This window comes from Physeter macrocephalus, chromosome 14, assembly GCF_002837175.3.
Source record: "Physeter macrocephalus isolate SW-GA chromosome 14, ASM283717v5, whole genome shotgun sequence".
In the NCBI taxonomy this organism is placed as follows: domain Eukaryota; kingdom Metazoa; phylum Chordata; class Mammalia; order Artiodactyla; family Physeteridae; genus Physeter; species Physeter macrocephalus.
This window is the reverse complement of record NC_041227.1, coordinates 90,884,545-90,901,089: the sequence shown is the minus strand read 5'-3', so window position 1 is coordinate 90,901,089 and position 16,545 is coordinate 90,884,545. Positions and strand designations below refer to the sequence as shown.

Genomic DNA, 16,545 nt, shown 5'->3' with positions numbered 1-16,545 from the left:
CTTAGGTTCTGTGTGGTGCATCTGTGGAGCCGTTTTCAGGAACACTCATAATGAATTGTACTGCTCACTTGCTGGAAACTGACATTTTGATACAGGACAGAAGTCCGTCACTGGGGAGTTGAGGAACTTACTGGTTCTGTTTGAAGCTTTCTGAGTTGACTTTCTGAGGAGGATTCTAGTATGCTACTAGTAAACCAGAAGTATAATACTGGGGACTGGGTGATTGTAGGATAGAACCAGGGGTGTGTGGTTAATTCAAGGGTGTGTGAGAGTAGCTGATTCTATCAGTACAACGGGAAAATACTTCTTAGCACTAATAATCGTGTGGGTGAAATGTTAGAAACTTGATTATAGACATATACGAACTATGCACTATGTTATTTTTCTAATGTGTGCTTACTTTTATTATTTTTTTAAAGAACCAGCTGCAGTTTAATAGGAATGTTCCTACACATTCAAGCAACTTGGCAATCCGATATTCTTGCCCACATGGAATTAGAATTGAAAAACTGAAGCACTCATACAATGAGTCATACCATTGTAGAGATTCAAGTTTTAGAGACGGTCCTGACCTAAGCAGTTCTGTTTCATTTTCTGTCATATCAGAAGAGAGACTTAGCTATGCCGTCCATCTAGCCAAAAGAGATGTAAAACGAAGACAACTTGAAGAACATATAAAAGAACACCATCTCAGAAGTCAGCCCCAAATCTTTCAGAAGTGTGGACACTCTAACCATAAAATATCTGACCATAGAGTGGAAAGGAAGGAATCAAAGAGTCGGGAAGTCTGTCATGGCAGCCACCAGCCATCCAAAGTGGAAATTTCCAGCTCAGGTGCCAAGGTATACCTGTACACGTCTCATCCAGGACAGTCAGACCTCACCATGCCAGATTCGCCACCCACTCGTGATCCAGGACTTCAGCCACATGCCAGGATAGGTGACCACAAAAGCCTATGCGGACGCAAAAGCCTGCTGGAAGTTCAGCGACTCCAGAAAGAATTGAGCAGTTGTATCCATAAAATTGAAGAATTAACTAAAAAAGGTGAGAAAAATTGGACTCTTGACGTCGAAAAGATGCTATGAGAGGGTACAGTCCAAATACATTCTTCGGGACCCCCGGCCCCTGTCACATTCCATTCTCTCCTTCTGTCACTAGAGTGAGCACTCATGACAAGACAGGTGGACTTTGAGATTGACCAGTGTCTTTTTTTCTGACGCGTTTGCCCTGCCCTATAGCCCCTCTTTCCAGCAGAGGCACCGGAAAGGGCCCCTTTTCCTTAGGCTGTAGTTGGTAGGTCGACTGACTGGGGGCCCCGCCTCGTAATTGTGGTACCTGTTGTCTGAAGCTTAGGTCTTCTAGCCCCTGAGTGCAAATTATCCTGTAATGTTTTGCTTCTGTATCCAGAAGTCCTTCTGGAAAAATTATTTTTAATTTGTTCAGAAAAGAGCATAATACCTGTATATTATAGCTAAAACCAGTTCTAACTTAGGCAATGTTTAGATGAGTACACAGCAGTGATGGGGAGTTACGGATATACGTATAAAATATCTGACCACAGGGTAGAAAGGAAGGTGTATAATCCTCATATACTGTTCTCTACAGTTTTTCAGTGTTCCCTATGCCCTTGCATTTCCCTGGGGAGTAGAAGATTGACTGCACATGGAAAATTCGGGGTTACCATAGCTAACAAGTGGGGGGATCAAGGCTAGCTTTCAGACTGCAAGGAACAGGGAGTTAACATCAAAAGGAGCCACTGTGCTGAGATAACACATAGTCTAGAATGACCTTTTGCACTATAAAGTCAAGTAATGTATGCATATGTGCGTGTATGCGTGTTACATAAGGAATTTAAGGTGCCTTACAGAAACAGATTGAATAAAATAGAACAAAATATGTAAATGAGGATATTTTGGCACAGGAAAAAATAAGGAAAGGAAAAAATAAGATTTATTAGGAATGGGTTACAGCTTTGTTTCTGAGCTTCCTCACAGTCAGCTCACCAGGAAAATGTGGTCAGTTGCAGAATTTACAAAGAAAAAAACAGTTGTATGAGGAGAAATATTATACCACGTATTGAGGCTGGAAAAAAATTTCTCTGGTGGGTCTTCATAAAGAGTATGTCGTGTGGGGCTTCCCTGGCGGCGCAGCGGTTGAGAGTCCGCCTGCCGATGCAGGGGACGCGGGTTCGCACCCAGGTCCGGGAGGATCCCACGTGCCGCGGAGAGGCCGGGCCCGTGAGCCACGGCCGCCGCGCCTGCGCGTCCGGAGCCCGTGCTCCGCAGCGGGAGAGGCCGCCACAGTGAGAGGCCCGCGTACCGCAAAAAGCAAAAAAAAAAAAGAGTATGTTGTGTAACATGAACAATTCGAAAACATTCCTACATGAGAATAGCAGCAGTGTTGTGGCTCGTTTCTCCTAACATCGCTCAGTGGCGGTCTGCGGCATGTGACCCCGCAGCATAGTTTGGTAGAAACCATGCTGCCAGGGGGGCAAAGCCACGAGGCCCGCTGCTCTGGTGATGGGGCCTCGTACGGGGGGCCTTTAGAGCTGAGCTGCTCAGGCAGTCTTCCAGAAACAGTTCCTTTGAATGAGTCTTTTGAAAATGTGGAGCAGCAGCGTGTACAGGGTGTGCTTCCTGACAAATAAACGAAGACTTTGGACGCGCAAATAGTTTTAGCCCTTGGTGTCTAAATACGTTGGAGAAAGGACTTCTCATCTGGGTTCAAGATAAGACAGTGCAAAAGAAATCTCGCTAAACATAAAAATAGGTCAATAAATGTTTTTTTAAAAAAATAGAAAGCACGGGACTTCCCTGGCGGTCCAGTGGTTAAGACCCTGCACTTCCACTGCAGGGGGCATGGGTTCCACCCCTGGTCGGGGAACTAAGAGCCCGCATGCCACGTGATGTGACCAAGAAATTTAATTAAAAAAAAATAGAAAGCATTATAGATTTGGAAAAATAGAAAGCACGGGACTTCCCTGGCGGTCCAGTGGTTAAGACCCTGCACTTCCACTGCAGGGGGCATGGGTTCCATCCCTGGTCAGGGAACTAAGAGCCCGCATGCCACGTGATGTGACCAAGAAATTTAATTCAAAAAAAATAGAAAGCATTATAGATTTGGGTTCAATAGAAAGAATTTAAAAATAGTAAGAGATGCATAACTGTGGCATAGGCTGTCCAGTGGGATTTGGTTCAGGGAATTCTTGTCTGGAGGGGAGCTTGATCTAGTTGGTCTTCATGTCTCTTCCATCTCTGAGTCAGGACACAGGCCCGCTTGCTGGTTCCTAGTTTTTTGGCTGATGAAAACTGAAATTTTTGGTTATGACAGCTTCATTTTTTTTCTTAATAAAACTAGAGATTGTCAACCTCATTATCTCTTTGAGTAATTGAAGTTTTTATAAGTTTTTAATGTGTGGTTTATAATATTTTCAGATCGCATGGAAGAAGCTTTGGATCCAGATGAAGAGCGGAGAATCCGTGTCAGGAGGCAGGAGCAGGCCGTCCGTTCTGCCCGAACGCTCTACGTCCTCCAGCAGCAGGTGCGGAGGCTCGGGGACCGGGGACCTTCTCGGGGAATTCCTGTTGTCCTTTTGTCTCAGGCATATCAGCACCAGGTATCCTACGTGAATTCTGATGTGTTTGTGAGGCCGAATTTCCTGAACACGTGGACGAATAACTCTGCTTCTCGTCCTCTGCCTTTATGTGTGTTTGTGTATTATGTGTATGTGGCCAAACTCTTTATTTTATTTTTATCTTTTTAAAACATTTTTAAAATTTATTTTTGGCTGCCTTGGGTCTTCGTTGCTGCGCACAGGCTTACTCTAGTTGCTGCGAGCAGGGGCTACCCTTTGTTGCGGTGCGCGGGCTTCTCATTGCGGTGCCTTCTCTTTTTTTTTTTTTTAATAAATTTATTTGTTTCATTTATTTACTTTTTAAAAATTTTTGGCTGTGTCGGGTCTTCGTGGCTGTGCACAGGCTTTCTCTAGTCGTGGTGAGTGCGGGCTCCTCTTTGTTGCGGTGCGCCGGCTTCTCATTGCAGTGGCTTCTCTTCTTGCAGAGCGCTGACTCTAGGCACACGGGCTTCACTAGTTGTGGTGCGCGGGCTCAGTAGTTGTGGCTTTTGGGCTCTAGAGTGCAGGTTCAGTAGTTGTGGCGCATGGGCTTAGTTGCTCCGAGGCATGTGGGATCTTCCCGGGCCAGGGATCAAACCCTTGTCCCCTGCACTGGCAGGCGGATTCTTGACCACCACGCCACCAGGGAAGTCCCTGGCCAAACTCTTTAAATACTGGGGGATTTTTTGTTTTTGTTTTTTTCTTTACTTTTTGGGGTCATAGACTCTTGAGAACCTACTAAAAGCTATGTGTCCTTTCCCCAGAAAAAAATGCTTATACAGCCCATATTTTTGCAGATAAATTTAAGTGGATCAGTTACCCTGAAACCCATGGTCCCCAGTAAGCCACCTTATAGTCTTAGAGGATAGGGACCTTGTTAGTTTCCCATCTGTCTCACGTTTATTGTGTACTAGACGCTTCGTAGATAGTAAATAGTTTAAGTGTCTTTACTAAATAGTAAAGAGTGAAGGATGTGTTAAGTGTCCTTCAGGACACGTTGAGTGGCCGATAAGCAGGCATTTACATTTTTTACATTGTGGATAGAATTTTTAAATGTTTGTTTTAACTTTAACGCCTTACTCATTAGTAAGCCTTGAACTCATTTCTGGCCACTTAGCTCACGTGTTAGCCTTATTGCTGAACCCAAAACTGGACTCTTTCATTTAAAAGATAATGCCTGAGTTAGATTTTGTTCTGTATTCTTGTTGGGTTCATCTTGTTTTTTACACTGCGCTGCTGCCATAAAGATTGTTCTGAGACACGAATCAGAGCTGTGCTTGAAAGGTTTGATTGGCTTGCTGTTACTAGAGGGTGGAAGCTGAATTCTTTAGCCACAGCACTGAAGACATCCTGTTCTGGCCCTCCTACCTTTCCAGAGTCACCTTCACCTTCACTGCTTCATGTTAAATTCCTCTTACATTGGGGACCAAGGGATGGAAGGTGAACCCTGTGCTCTAGTCACCATCTCGAACTGGAAACCAATAGCTACTTTGAAGGTACATGAATCAAGAGCCTTGTTTCATTTTCAAGTGACTTGAATTAGTAAGGGTTATATCTGGGACTTCCCTGGTGGCGCAGTGGTTAAGAATCCGTCTGCCAGTGCAGGGGACACGGGTTCGAGCCCTGGTCTGGGAAGATCCCACATGCCGCGGAGCAACTAGGCCTGTGCGCCACAACTACTGAGCCTGCGCTCTAGAGCCCGCGAGCCACGACTACTGAGCCCGCAAGCTGCAACTACTGAACCCGTGGACCTAGAGCCTGTGCTCCACAACAAGAGGAGCCACCGCAACGAGAAGCCCGCGCACCGCAACGCAGAGCAGCCCCTGCTTGCCGCAGCTAGAGAAAGCCCGCACGCAGCAACGAAGACCCAACGCAGCCAAAAAATAAATAAATAAATTTATTGTAAAAAATAATAATAACGGTTATATTTGGACAAAGGAAAATGTATCCTTTTCTACAGGAAAGATCAGTGGAAAGGTACAAAGTTTTCATTTCTCCCCCCTTTACAAAACAGGTTAAAGAAATCCAGGAAGAATTGGATAAATTGAGTCCACATAAAATTAAACACACTAAGAAGGTATGATGCAATTTAATTATGATTAATACTACTTATAAACTACATTTCCAGTGTTTTGTTAGTATTATGTGTGGGTTCTCTGCACTAATATTATTTTCAGTGCTTGTAGAAACCTGTTAGGGAGTGAGCATCTTACATATTCTGAATTTGGGCTCACCTTCCAAGAAACAGGTTCTGAAAATAGATTTTTGTTGTTGCTCCTGGTATAAGAAACTGAGCATAAAAGGGAGAAGACTTTGTCATTAGAAAACCTTTAAGCTTTACAATTCCCTTTACTGTGAAAAAGTTTTTACAGTAGAAGTTGTTCTTACATAGAAAGAAGATTGGCTATAAATGTTCGTAAGGGTTGGGTTAATGTTTAGAAGTTGTGAGTATTGAAATAACTCTCGCATCTCATTTATTGCCAGTCATGGGCAGTGTCCAGGCTGGCAGCTGCCCATCGAGGAGCCATTCGGGCCTTACAGATGTTTGTTACTCAGTTTACTGACCGGGTGGAGCACCCAGTTCCTACTTGGTGCAAGGAACTGGGCAGTCTCATCCGCCAGCTTTCACTCTGTTCTGCCAAGCTGGAGGCCAATTCTTCTGTCCCTGATGTGGTGATAGACATCCTGCAACAAACTGAGGTATGAAATTGACTCCGATTTTTGTTTAAAGTGCATTGTTTCTAAGCAGGGAAGTAATGTTTACCATTGCCTAATTTCATTGAGATTTGTGGAGACTACAAGACAAAGCTGGTACCTAGTAAATTCAAGCTTTTCAGAGGGCAGAAGAAGCACTTCATTTTAATTTTGTTTTTACAGTCTAGTCTATATTGTATTTCACTGCTTTGAGAATTGGTGACTTGAGTCTAGAACATATAACAACTCTTAACCAGGTCCATTAATTAAACAGAATGTTCCATACCGTGACCAGAAGAACTTATTAGCATACAAAAGGAAAACAGTAAAGCACTGTTTAGATTAGTGCTTAGATTAGAATATCAGTGTGCAATCTAGATAGATTTTTGAAAAAAAGAAACACAAAAATATACGGAAGCAGAGTCTAAAGTCTCGTGCTATGGCTAGAGACTTCTGGAAATCACAACCGGTATGTACTAGTCAGGAATGGATAGTGTTTTTAGTTTTATTGGTGACAAAGACAGCAAAAACACTGTGTCCTTAAATCTTTATGGTTCTTTGAAGTTTGTGGAATGCTGTCATTTCATCCTTACTGCGTTGCTGTGATTTGCAATAGGTTTTATTACTGTTATTTTACAGATTAAAAAAAAAGGTCAGAGACATGACACAGTTACTTCTCTTGATGGCTGGAAATCCAATGCCTGTTTTCTGACTCCCGTGCCAGTGTTATTTCCACTGCGCCACACATTTTCATCCACAAATAAAAGGATGGCCTTTCTGTTAGCGTGACACAGTAAGCTGTTGGCTGTAGAGGAAGGATGCTGTAGTGGGAAGAATTCGAGACTAAGTGACAGACCAGTTCTACCATTAACTAGCCCTTGGTGATCTTTAAGTCCCCTTCTACCTTTACAGTTTCATTATCCAGCAAATATGTTTGTGATTTACATTGGTTACATTCGTGTGTATAGAACTTACTATCAGGAATGTTATTGTCAAATGGAGACCTTTAGGTAGCATATCAAGTTATGTGGTGCTTTTTAAACTTATCCATAAGAAATAGTTATTGGCCAGGTGATTTCATTTAGAGGACATATCTTGCTAATCCTAGAAAGGATATCAAGAGATATAGTCCCTTTCCCAAATTTTGAGAAGGAGTGCCTTAACATAATGTTTCTTTTTTTTTCTTTTTAGATGTTGGGGGTAGGAGTTTATTTATTTATTTTTGCTGTATTGGGTCTTCGTTTCTGTGCGAGGGCTTTCTGTAGTTGTGGCAAGCAGGGGCCACTCTTCATTGCGGTGTGCGGGCCTCTCACTATCGCGGCCTCTCCTGTTGCAGGGCGCAGGCTCAGTAGTTGTGGCTCACGGGCTTAGATGCTCCGTGGCATGTGGGATCCTCCCAGACCAGGGCTCGAACCCGTGTCCCCTGCATTAGCAGGCAGATTCTCAACCACTGCGCCACCAGGGAAGCCCCATAATGTTTCTTAAATGTAATGTTTGTCTCCTCTACATTTGAAAATATTCAGTAGCAGAAGAAATTTATTCTTTCTTGTTGATGTGTACTACACCAACCCATAGCTTATTATTTTCTTATTGCCTTACTGTCATCTGAACTAAATGTCCCTGGCTGTGTTCAGTTGTCCTTAACTTGTACTGACTGGAGGGAGACTGGGCCCTTGCTGCCTGGTGATGAGTGGGTACTTGTTAGAGGACATGCCTCTCTTAGAAGGGGTGGAGGGGCACAGATCTCCCCCGTTGTGGTAGATGAGTGACCAGAGCCACTGGACATGCTAAGTTTCCTTTAGTTTATGAAGATGTACATTAAATACAGTCTGTGTGCCCACTTAAAGGATAATTTAAGTTTATGGGGTTTTCATTGAGAATTAAAATGCTTATATAGCGTATAGGATTATATTCTGAAGACTATGGTTAGTTTTTAAAATAGGAATCCTTAATTTTAGAATTTGGATGCCTTTAAGAGTGGTCATATTCTTTATTTTTTTGCTATTGGTTTTAGTGAGCTAAACATGTAAAAGAACATGCAGAATTCTTTTATTAATTGGATTCCTAAATAACCAAGTTTTAAAATTAAGTGATGTTTCATTAACAGTTAGAGATAGCCATTTAATAATGAGTTTCTCTGGAGTTCCCATTTTCAGTTTTATAATTGAGAAGTCAGACTTCTGTGAGATAAACTAAGAGAATGATTAACTGTTTCATGGCAGGCTTTGGAATCCCTCCTGGAAAAGACACTGTCACCAAAAAAGGCAAAGAAATGTTTCAGTGAAATTCGGAGCAGATTTCCTATTGGTAGCCAAAGGGCCTTAGAGAGATGGCGAAGTACATCACCGAAGAGTGAGAGGAGGCCCTTCGTAGCAAAGGAGATATTTCCACAGGAAGGAAGAAGACCTTCAGTGGCAAAGAAGCTTCTTGCTGGTATGTGTCCTAAAGTGTTTATTACAAGATACTTCATTCTTTGAAATTGTCTGGACTGTAACAGTTGTCCCCCTGGGTCAGGATTTGAAGCCTAGTCCACAATAGGTGCACTTGAACTAGGATAAAGGAATAGCAACCAAAATGCTTCCTTAGGCTGGAGGCTGGAGTATTTTTCCATAGAGGAGGGTGGAGAAAGTAAACTTCCCTTTTCCTGCATCATAGCGTTTGGGCTAACCAAAGTAAATCCCTGCAGAGCTGGAAGTTAGAACCCTGCTTTTTTTTTTTTTAAGTTTCTTTATTTACATTTTAACGATAGATATATACATATCTACACAAACACACGTTTGGTTGATACATATGATCTTTTTTTACATAGGTAGTAAATTCTCATTATTCCAATAAGCAGAGTTGCAAGCTTACGTGGTGTGCACATTTAAACATATACTGCCAACTTGCCCTTGAAAATGGGCAAGTTGTTTTGTTTAGCAGTGACCATCAGTATGTATTTCCCCATATCCTTGCCAAGTACTTTATGTAGTGAAATATAAAAGATTTTGCAGTCTCTTGGTGGAAAATGGTACCTTACTGTTTTATATTGTGTTTCCCTGATTCCTAGTCAGGAAGGTTTTTCTTTCATGTGTTCCTTAGCCTTGTTTATTTCCTCTTCTGTGATTTATCTGTTCATATCCTTTGCCATCTCTCTACTGGGTTCTGTCTTTTGTTTATGGGTATATAGAAGTTCTTTATATATTTTGGATCTTAATCCTTTTCTGGTCTACATGTATTGTAAATATTTTCTCTTAGACACTTACTTTTGAATTTTGTTTATGATATCTTTTCTGGCACAGAAAATTTTATTTTTATTATTTATTTTATTTACGTTTTTCAGCTGTGCCACGAGGCTTGCGGGATCTTACTTCTCTGACCAGGGATTGACCCTGGACCCTGGCAGTGAAAGCACCAAGTCCTAACCACTGGACTGCCAGGGAATTCCCAGAAAATTTTAATTTTGTAGGCAAAATCATCATTCTTTCCTACATATTTTAATATTTTAAGAGGTAGTTCTTTCCTCTTTGTTGTTGTGCGTTTTCAAAATTTTGCTGATGGTGATTGCTTATCTTCAGAGGAATTTAGGATGAGTTTGTCAAGTTCCATGAAAACTGCTATTGGGGGTTCGATTGGTATTACATTGAGTTCATAAATTAAATAGGAGAGGAATGACATCTTTACAATATGATCCTATCAATTTATTCATGCCCCTTTTCCATCCCTTCAGTTGAATTTTATAACTTTCTGCATATGATAATCCCTGACGTAGGACTATATAGGAATTCCTAAATTTCTTGTTAGGTTTATTTCCAGTTTTTATTGCTATTGTGAATGGGATCTGTTTTTAAAATTACACTTTGAAATTGGTTATTGCTACTTATAGGAGAGTTGTTGGATTTTTACATTGCTCTCAGATCTGACACCTTGCTGAAATCTTTAATTTGTTATGATACTGTATTTCATTGGTTCTAAGGATGGGTTCATTGGTTCTAATTTCTAAAATTGAGATGCATTCTTAAATTGATGATATCTTACAATTACTTGACGATATTTTAAAATTTCCTGTCGGTACATAAAATAATGGTATGTCTTATACTTGATATTTCAGATTTGATGAAATATGAGATTTTGTTAATTTTTATGTATTTTTCCAGATAGATGAGCTCACTTAAGTTTTGCCTCTCTTTGCAATTTTTATACCTTTTATACCTTTCTTTTTTCCTCTTTCTGCTTTATTGAATGTATTTTAATTCAGGGTAATATTGAATAATAGCTGTAATGGTGGACATCAACTCCCCTTGCGTGCCTGCCCTCTTCCCAGTTTAAAGGGAATGCTTTTTCATATGTGATGCTGACTATTGATTTTTGGCAAATCTGCGTATGAAGTTAAGGAAATTTTCTTCTGTTCCTGTTTTGCTAAGAGATTTTCTTTTCCTCTTTTTTTTTTTCCTTCTTAAACTGACATATATACATTGATAGTGTTTTAAAATAGTTTTAAGATTTTAATATTGAATTTTTTAATATGCCGTTTATATCAGAGTGTGGATGAATCCAGTAAACTAGTTTTCCTTCTTTTAATTCAAGTGGAATGTACAGATAGAAAAGTGCCCTATAAATTTACAGCTCAGTTATCAGAAAACAAACATTTGTGTATGACCACCACCCAAGTCAGGAAATGGAACACTAAGAAACCCCCTAGACTCTCCTCTTCCAACCTCCTTCCCTGCTTCTTCCCCTCTATTAACCATCACTGTGACTTTTAATGCTGTACTTTGGTTTTGCCTGATTTGGAACTTTATAAAAAATAGAATCACACAATTGGTATTTTCTTGTGACTGGCTTCTTCCACTTAACAGTTTGTGAGATTCATCTGTTCTGTTTGTGTAGCTGTGATTTGTTTATGTTCACTGCTGTATTCCGTTGTACAAATATATGGCCATTTATTTATTTATTCTGTTGTTTTAATCATTGGGTTCTTTCCAGTTTGGGGTGATCATAAGGGAAACTACTGTGATCGTTTTTATATATGTCTCTTGGTACACGTGTGCCTGTGTTTCTGTTGGGTTTATTCCCAGGAGTATAATTGTTAGGTCATCGGGTATGTATTTGTTCAACTGTAATAAAGATTTTTTTCAAAGTAGTTTTATCCTTTTATATTCCAACCAGCCGTGTATGAGAACAGTTGCTACACATCCTTGCCAGCCCTTGTTATTAATTTTTAAAATTTTGGTGACCTGATGTGTAAAGCTGTCATTGTGGTTTTAGTTACGTTTTCTGGATGTTTAATGGTGAGTACTTCTTCATATATTTATTGACCATTTACATGGCTTCTTTTGTGAAGTGCCAGTTCAAGTCTCTTGACCAGTCCTCCCTCCCTCCCTCCCTCCCTCCCTCCCTCCCTCCCTCCCTCTCTCTCTCTCTCTCTCATTTTCTATTCCCTTTTTTCCTTTCTCTCTCTCTCTCCTTTTCTTTATTGATTTGTAGGAGTTCTTTGTAGGAGTATTCTACATAGGACCCTTTCTCAGTTACCTGTGTTGTAAATATCCTCATAGAAATAAGATGTAGCTTGGTGTTGATTTTGTTTTTTTTTTTTGCCCCGTACGCGGGCCTCTCACTGTTGTGGCCTCTCCCGTTGCGGAGCGCAGGCTCAGCGGCCATGGCTCACGGGCCCAGCCGCTCCACGGCACGTGGGATCCTCCCAGACCGGGGCGCGAACCCAGTTCCCCTGCATCAGCAGGCGGACTCTCAACCACTGTGCCACCAGGGAAGCCCAAGGTGTATACGTTTTTTAAAGACATAAGGCTATTGCTCACTTAATCAACTACATACTACATAGTGTAAACATAACTTTTATGTGCACTGGGAGACCAAAACATCTGTGTGACTCGCTTTATTGTGATATTTGCTCTATTTTGGTGGTCTGGAACCGAACCTGCAAGATCTCTCAGGTATGCCTGTGGTCCTTATCCGATGTAACTGACTTAGTTGTTTTAAGTAGCAAATTAGATAATTCATCAAGAATTAAGTGAGCTTTAGTTATCTGGATAATGTGTTTATGTGGAACAGCTCCGTAGTTCCTGAAAGGGCAGAATGAATGGGCCTTGCCCTGGACTGAGAGAGTCAGAAGATGTGACTCTGCTGCTTGCTGACCTTGTGACCTTGAGTAAAGCACTTAACTGTTACTTTCTCATCTGAAAAACACTAGTAAAACAGCTCCGTAGTTCCTGAAAGGGCAGAATGAATGGGCCTTGCCCTGGACTGAGAGAGTCAGAAGATGTGACTCTGCTGCTTGCTGACCTTGTGACCTTGAGTAAAGCACTTAACTGTTACTTTCTCATCTGAAAAACCAACCGTAGTAATCGTTGCCCCACATGCTCTGCGTGTCATGGTGAGCCTCAAATGTGAATGTGAATTGTGTTAGAAACTGAGAAAGTGTGCAGATGTCAGGGCTGATCATAAAATCACTGTCGTTATCATCATTACAAATTGAGGTATTATGGTTAGCTACTTTGCAAATTTAATACAGTTGCTCATGGGGAAGGATATGGTAGCCCTCTTATTTTTATTTATTTTATTGGTATTTTTTTGGTCTTTATAATCTGGATTTCAGAAGGTTGCAGTTTCTGTTTCTGTTTTAGATCTCACTCTACCTAATACCTCCATTCTGAGTTCCTAAGGTCTCCTCTTCCCAACGCACCCCCACACCCCTAAAAGTCATAGGGAGCCACTTGGGTGGAAAACCCCGTCTTTTCAGTTGGGATATATGTGTGAGCCTGATTTGATCTTGTGATTCATGTAATTGTTGGCTGGCGTGTTTCTTTAGCGGCTTCTGAAATGTTCTTGCAGTGGTTGATTGCATTAGTATAACTTGTCAGATGTAAGGATGCTGGTTCCCTCCCCATCACCAGCAATGTCCTCAAACTCAGCTGCCCCTGGAACTTGTACTACATTTGCAGTTGATTTATGCAAATCAGAACTGAAAAGGCCTCAGGACCTAGAGGTCAGAGTTGCCTTGCTATATGTAAACTTGGGGATTAATAAATAAGTTTTAGACTGAGGATTTAGTCTAAGCATTCTTTCCTTCCAATTTATGTATCCTTGTTGCGTAACTTCCATGACCTTGAAAAGTACCAGCTTAAAAAAGTGATGCAAGGAGGATCTGGCCTTTGGCCAGATTAAAGTAGTCTAAATGTAGTTTAGACTACTCTTAAAGTAGTCTAAATGTAGTTTTTCTTTTATTATGAAATATTTAAAACATATAGAAAAAGAATGAAAATAATAAATACCTGTATATCTACTAGCCAGATTTAACAAACGTTACCATTTTTGTTTTATTTGCTTCAGAATTTTTTTTGGAAATAAAATATGACAGCTACAGCTGAAGTGCCTTTTATATTTCTCTCCCCATTCTATACCCCTCCCTCCCTCACCAGGGGTTACTTTTGTTATTATAATTTGGACCTGCCCTGTTTTTATACTTGTACTGCTTATGTCTCTATCCACAAACACTATAAAGTATTGTTTCATATGCTATGCGTTTCATGTCAGTGATATCTTACAAATGCAACGTTTGCAGTTTGCTTTCCCCTCCACTTATGTTTGTAAGACTTGTTCATATTTATACATGAATTCTAATTTATTAATTTAACCACTGGATAGGTTTCTTTGTATGAATATACCATAGTTTATTCTCAGTTCTTATTGATGGACATTTGGGTCGTTTCCACTTTTTTGCTGTTACAAACACTCATGAAGTGAATATCTGTGTTCATGTCTTCCTATGTAAGCGTGAGGGTTCCTCTAGGCTGAGTCTGTGCCCAGGAGTGAAACTGCTGGGTGACAGTGTGTATGAGTCTTCAAGTAGCTGTGCCAGTTTACTCCTGCACTAGTAGCTTGTGAGAGTACTTGTTTTTCTACATCCTTGTTTATACGTGGTATTGTCCCATTAAAAATTTCCCCCTAATCTGATGGATGTGAAATGGTACCTCATTGTCTTAATTTCAATTTTTCTGATTACTGATAATCATCTTTTCATGTTTTTATTGACGGTTCAGATTTTCTCTCTAAATTGTCGTTTTCTATCCTTTGCCTGTTTCTCTATTGGATTGTTTGTTTTTCTCATAGATTCATAGGCGTTCTTTATTTATTCTGTATATTAAGCCTATATTAGTTATATGCATTACTTCCAGACTCTGGCTTGTCTGTGACTTTATGGTGTCTTTTTGTCAAAAGGAAGTTGTAGTTTCATGTAATTAAGTTTAAATATGTTAACATTATATTTGACTTTAAGAAAGCCTTTTCTGCCCTGATGTCATAATCATATTCTCCTATATTTTCTTCTAAAATCTTTAAAGTTTTCCTTTCACATTTAGGTCTTTATTCCATTTAGAATATAAGTGTTCAGTTTGAGGCAAGATCCTCACGCTGAACAGTTAAATTTTTATTTTCTTACCTATGGATACTAATAATTTCAGCACTGTTTATTGAACAATCCAGTTCATATTCACTGATTTGTCATATCCATCCTGCTTCATTGGTTTCTGCCTGTTCCTGTATCACTCCCACACTGCCTTAATTATTACAGCTTTATCATGAACACTTTATCTCTGGGAAAATAAGACTCCCACCCCTGCCCTATTCCCCACTTTTTTGTTCTTCAGAATTATTTGGGCTATCTTGGGATTTTACACTTCATAAGAATTTTAGCATAAACCTGTTTAGATCCACAAAAAAATCTGTTGGGATTTTAATTGAACTTGCATTTGAAATTGTAGATCACTTTGGGGAGAATTGACAGCTTTACAGTATTTTTTCATTCATGAATACAATTAATCCAGATTTTCTTTCATGTCCTTTAAAATACCTTTGAATTTTTTCTGTAAAAGTCTTGTACATCTCTCATTAGGTTTCTTCCTTAGTGCCTTACAGCTTAGTTGCTAATGTTAATGGGGTATGTTTTCTCTGATTAGTTATTTTGATGTGTGGGAATGATAATGACTTTTGTATACTTTTCTTCTTTTATCCAGAAACCTTGCTGAACTCTATTCTTAGTTGTAATTGCTTATCTGTAGATTCTCTTGGATTTTTTTTCTATGTAGGAAATATCTCATCTTCAAATAAAGACAGTTTTACTTTCTTTTCCACTGCAGGTTGTATGTCATGTATGGAGTTCAGACTTCATTCTGTATCAAATTAGGAGCCATTGAAGGTTTTGAGAAGTGATATTTAAATATTTACATTGAAAAAAATAATTATGGTAGCCAGGAGAAGGTGTGATTGAAGATAAAGAAGGGGTCAGTTAGAAGATGCTATTGTTACAGTCACAGGATATTGCAAGCCTGACCTTGGGTAGTGGCAGAAGGGAAGGAAGGACAAGACGTATTTAAGAATTAGGATCTGAGGGACCCAGTGAATAAGTAAATGTGGGAGGTGAGATTCAGGGAGTCAGCCGTGGCACTTAGGTTTCTGCTTGTAGAACTGCAGTAGGAGTCATAGGATTAGGAGCAACCTTGACAGCAAAACACCTCAGGTTTTAACAGGGTATTGTGAGCTTATCTGTCTCTAGATAATCACTCTCACTTGATTTGAACAGCATTTCCCTCAATTTGTCCTTCTGAAATCTCCATGTAGATAAGTATCAACCTGATATAGAGCTTCCAATGACCCAGAGGTTGGAAAACGAGCTTGATGTATTAGATGCGGATATCCTTCCGGAAGAAGCTCCATCTATTGCAGACCAAAATGCGAACTTCAAAGGAGAGGCATTAGCCCTGGCAAAAACAAGAGCAGGGAAAAAGAAGCTTGTGACTGAGAATGTGCCACCCTTTAGGAAGAAAGGTACTCTGGCACCGGCAAGACTACAGCAAGTATGAAATCACTCCTTTCTTCTGGCCCATTTGCGTTAATCTGACATTGTCCGAGGTCACACAGGCTGGTAAGCGGTGGAGCTAGGATTTGAGTTCTCAGGCATTTGAATGCCAGAGCCCTTGAGTCCAGCTGTCCAAACTAAGCTGACCTAGCTTAGCTCCAGGTCGTTTTTATTTTTTAACAAAAAACAGCAAGTTTTAATACTGTTACTAAGGGCAGGGCATTCCTTCTTGTCCTGGTTTAATAAGAGCCTAACTGTTTTGATACCAAGGTCTTCACTGGGTAGGCTATTTTAAAATTCAGGTTTTCTCTGCTTCTGATTTGGAGGTGTGAAATTTGAGGGGATTAAGATTTCCTGCTAAAGATAAATATCAGTAAATATTTGATAT

General features: G+C 40.2%; 1 protein-coding gene across 6 annotated transcripts in view; it reads left to right on the top strand.

Annotated features, from left to right (window-relative positions):
• KIAA0753 (KIAA0753 ortholog) overlaps nucleotides 1-16,545 on the top strand; it is a 55,691-nt gene that overhangs the window by 8,332 nt on the left and 30,814 nt on the right. For 4 of the 6 annotated variants that reach the window (XR_008619163.1, XM_028498808.2, XM_024127689.3 and 1 more), the window contains exons 3-9: nucleotides 420-1,044; nucleotides 3,435-3,541; nucleotides 4,990-5,109; nucleotides 5,628-5,690; nucleotides 6,098-6,313; nucleotides 8,530-8,740; nucleotides 15,920-16,155. Coding sequence is in view for 5 of the 6 variants with exons in the window: in XM_028498808.2 (XP_028354609.1) it covers nucleotides 420-1,044; nucleotides 3,435-3,541; nucleotides 4,990-5,109; nucleotides 5,628-5,690; nucleotides 6,098-6,313; nucleotides 8,530-8,740; nucleotides 15,920-16,155 (1,578 nt within the window). In the remaining variant the exon portion in view is untranslated. The remainder of the gene's footprint in view (nucleotides 1-419; nucleotides 1,045-3,434; nucleotides 3,542-4,989; nucleotides 5,110-5,627; nucleotides 5,691-6,097; nucleotides 6,314-8,529; nucleotides 8,741-15,919; nucleotides 16,156-16,545) is intronic. The other 2 variants (XM_024127690.3, XM_028498810.2) reach the window with 1 other exon arrangement.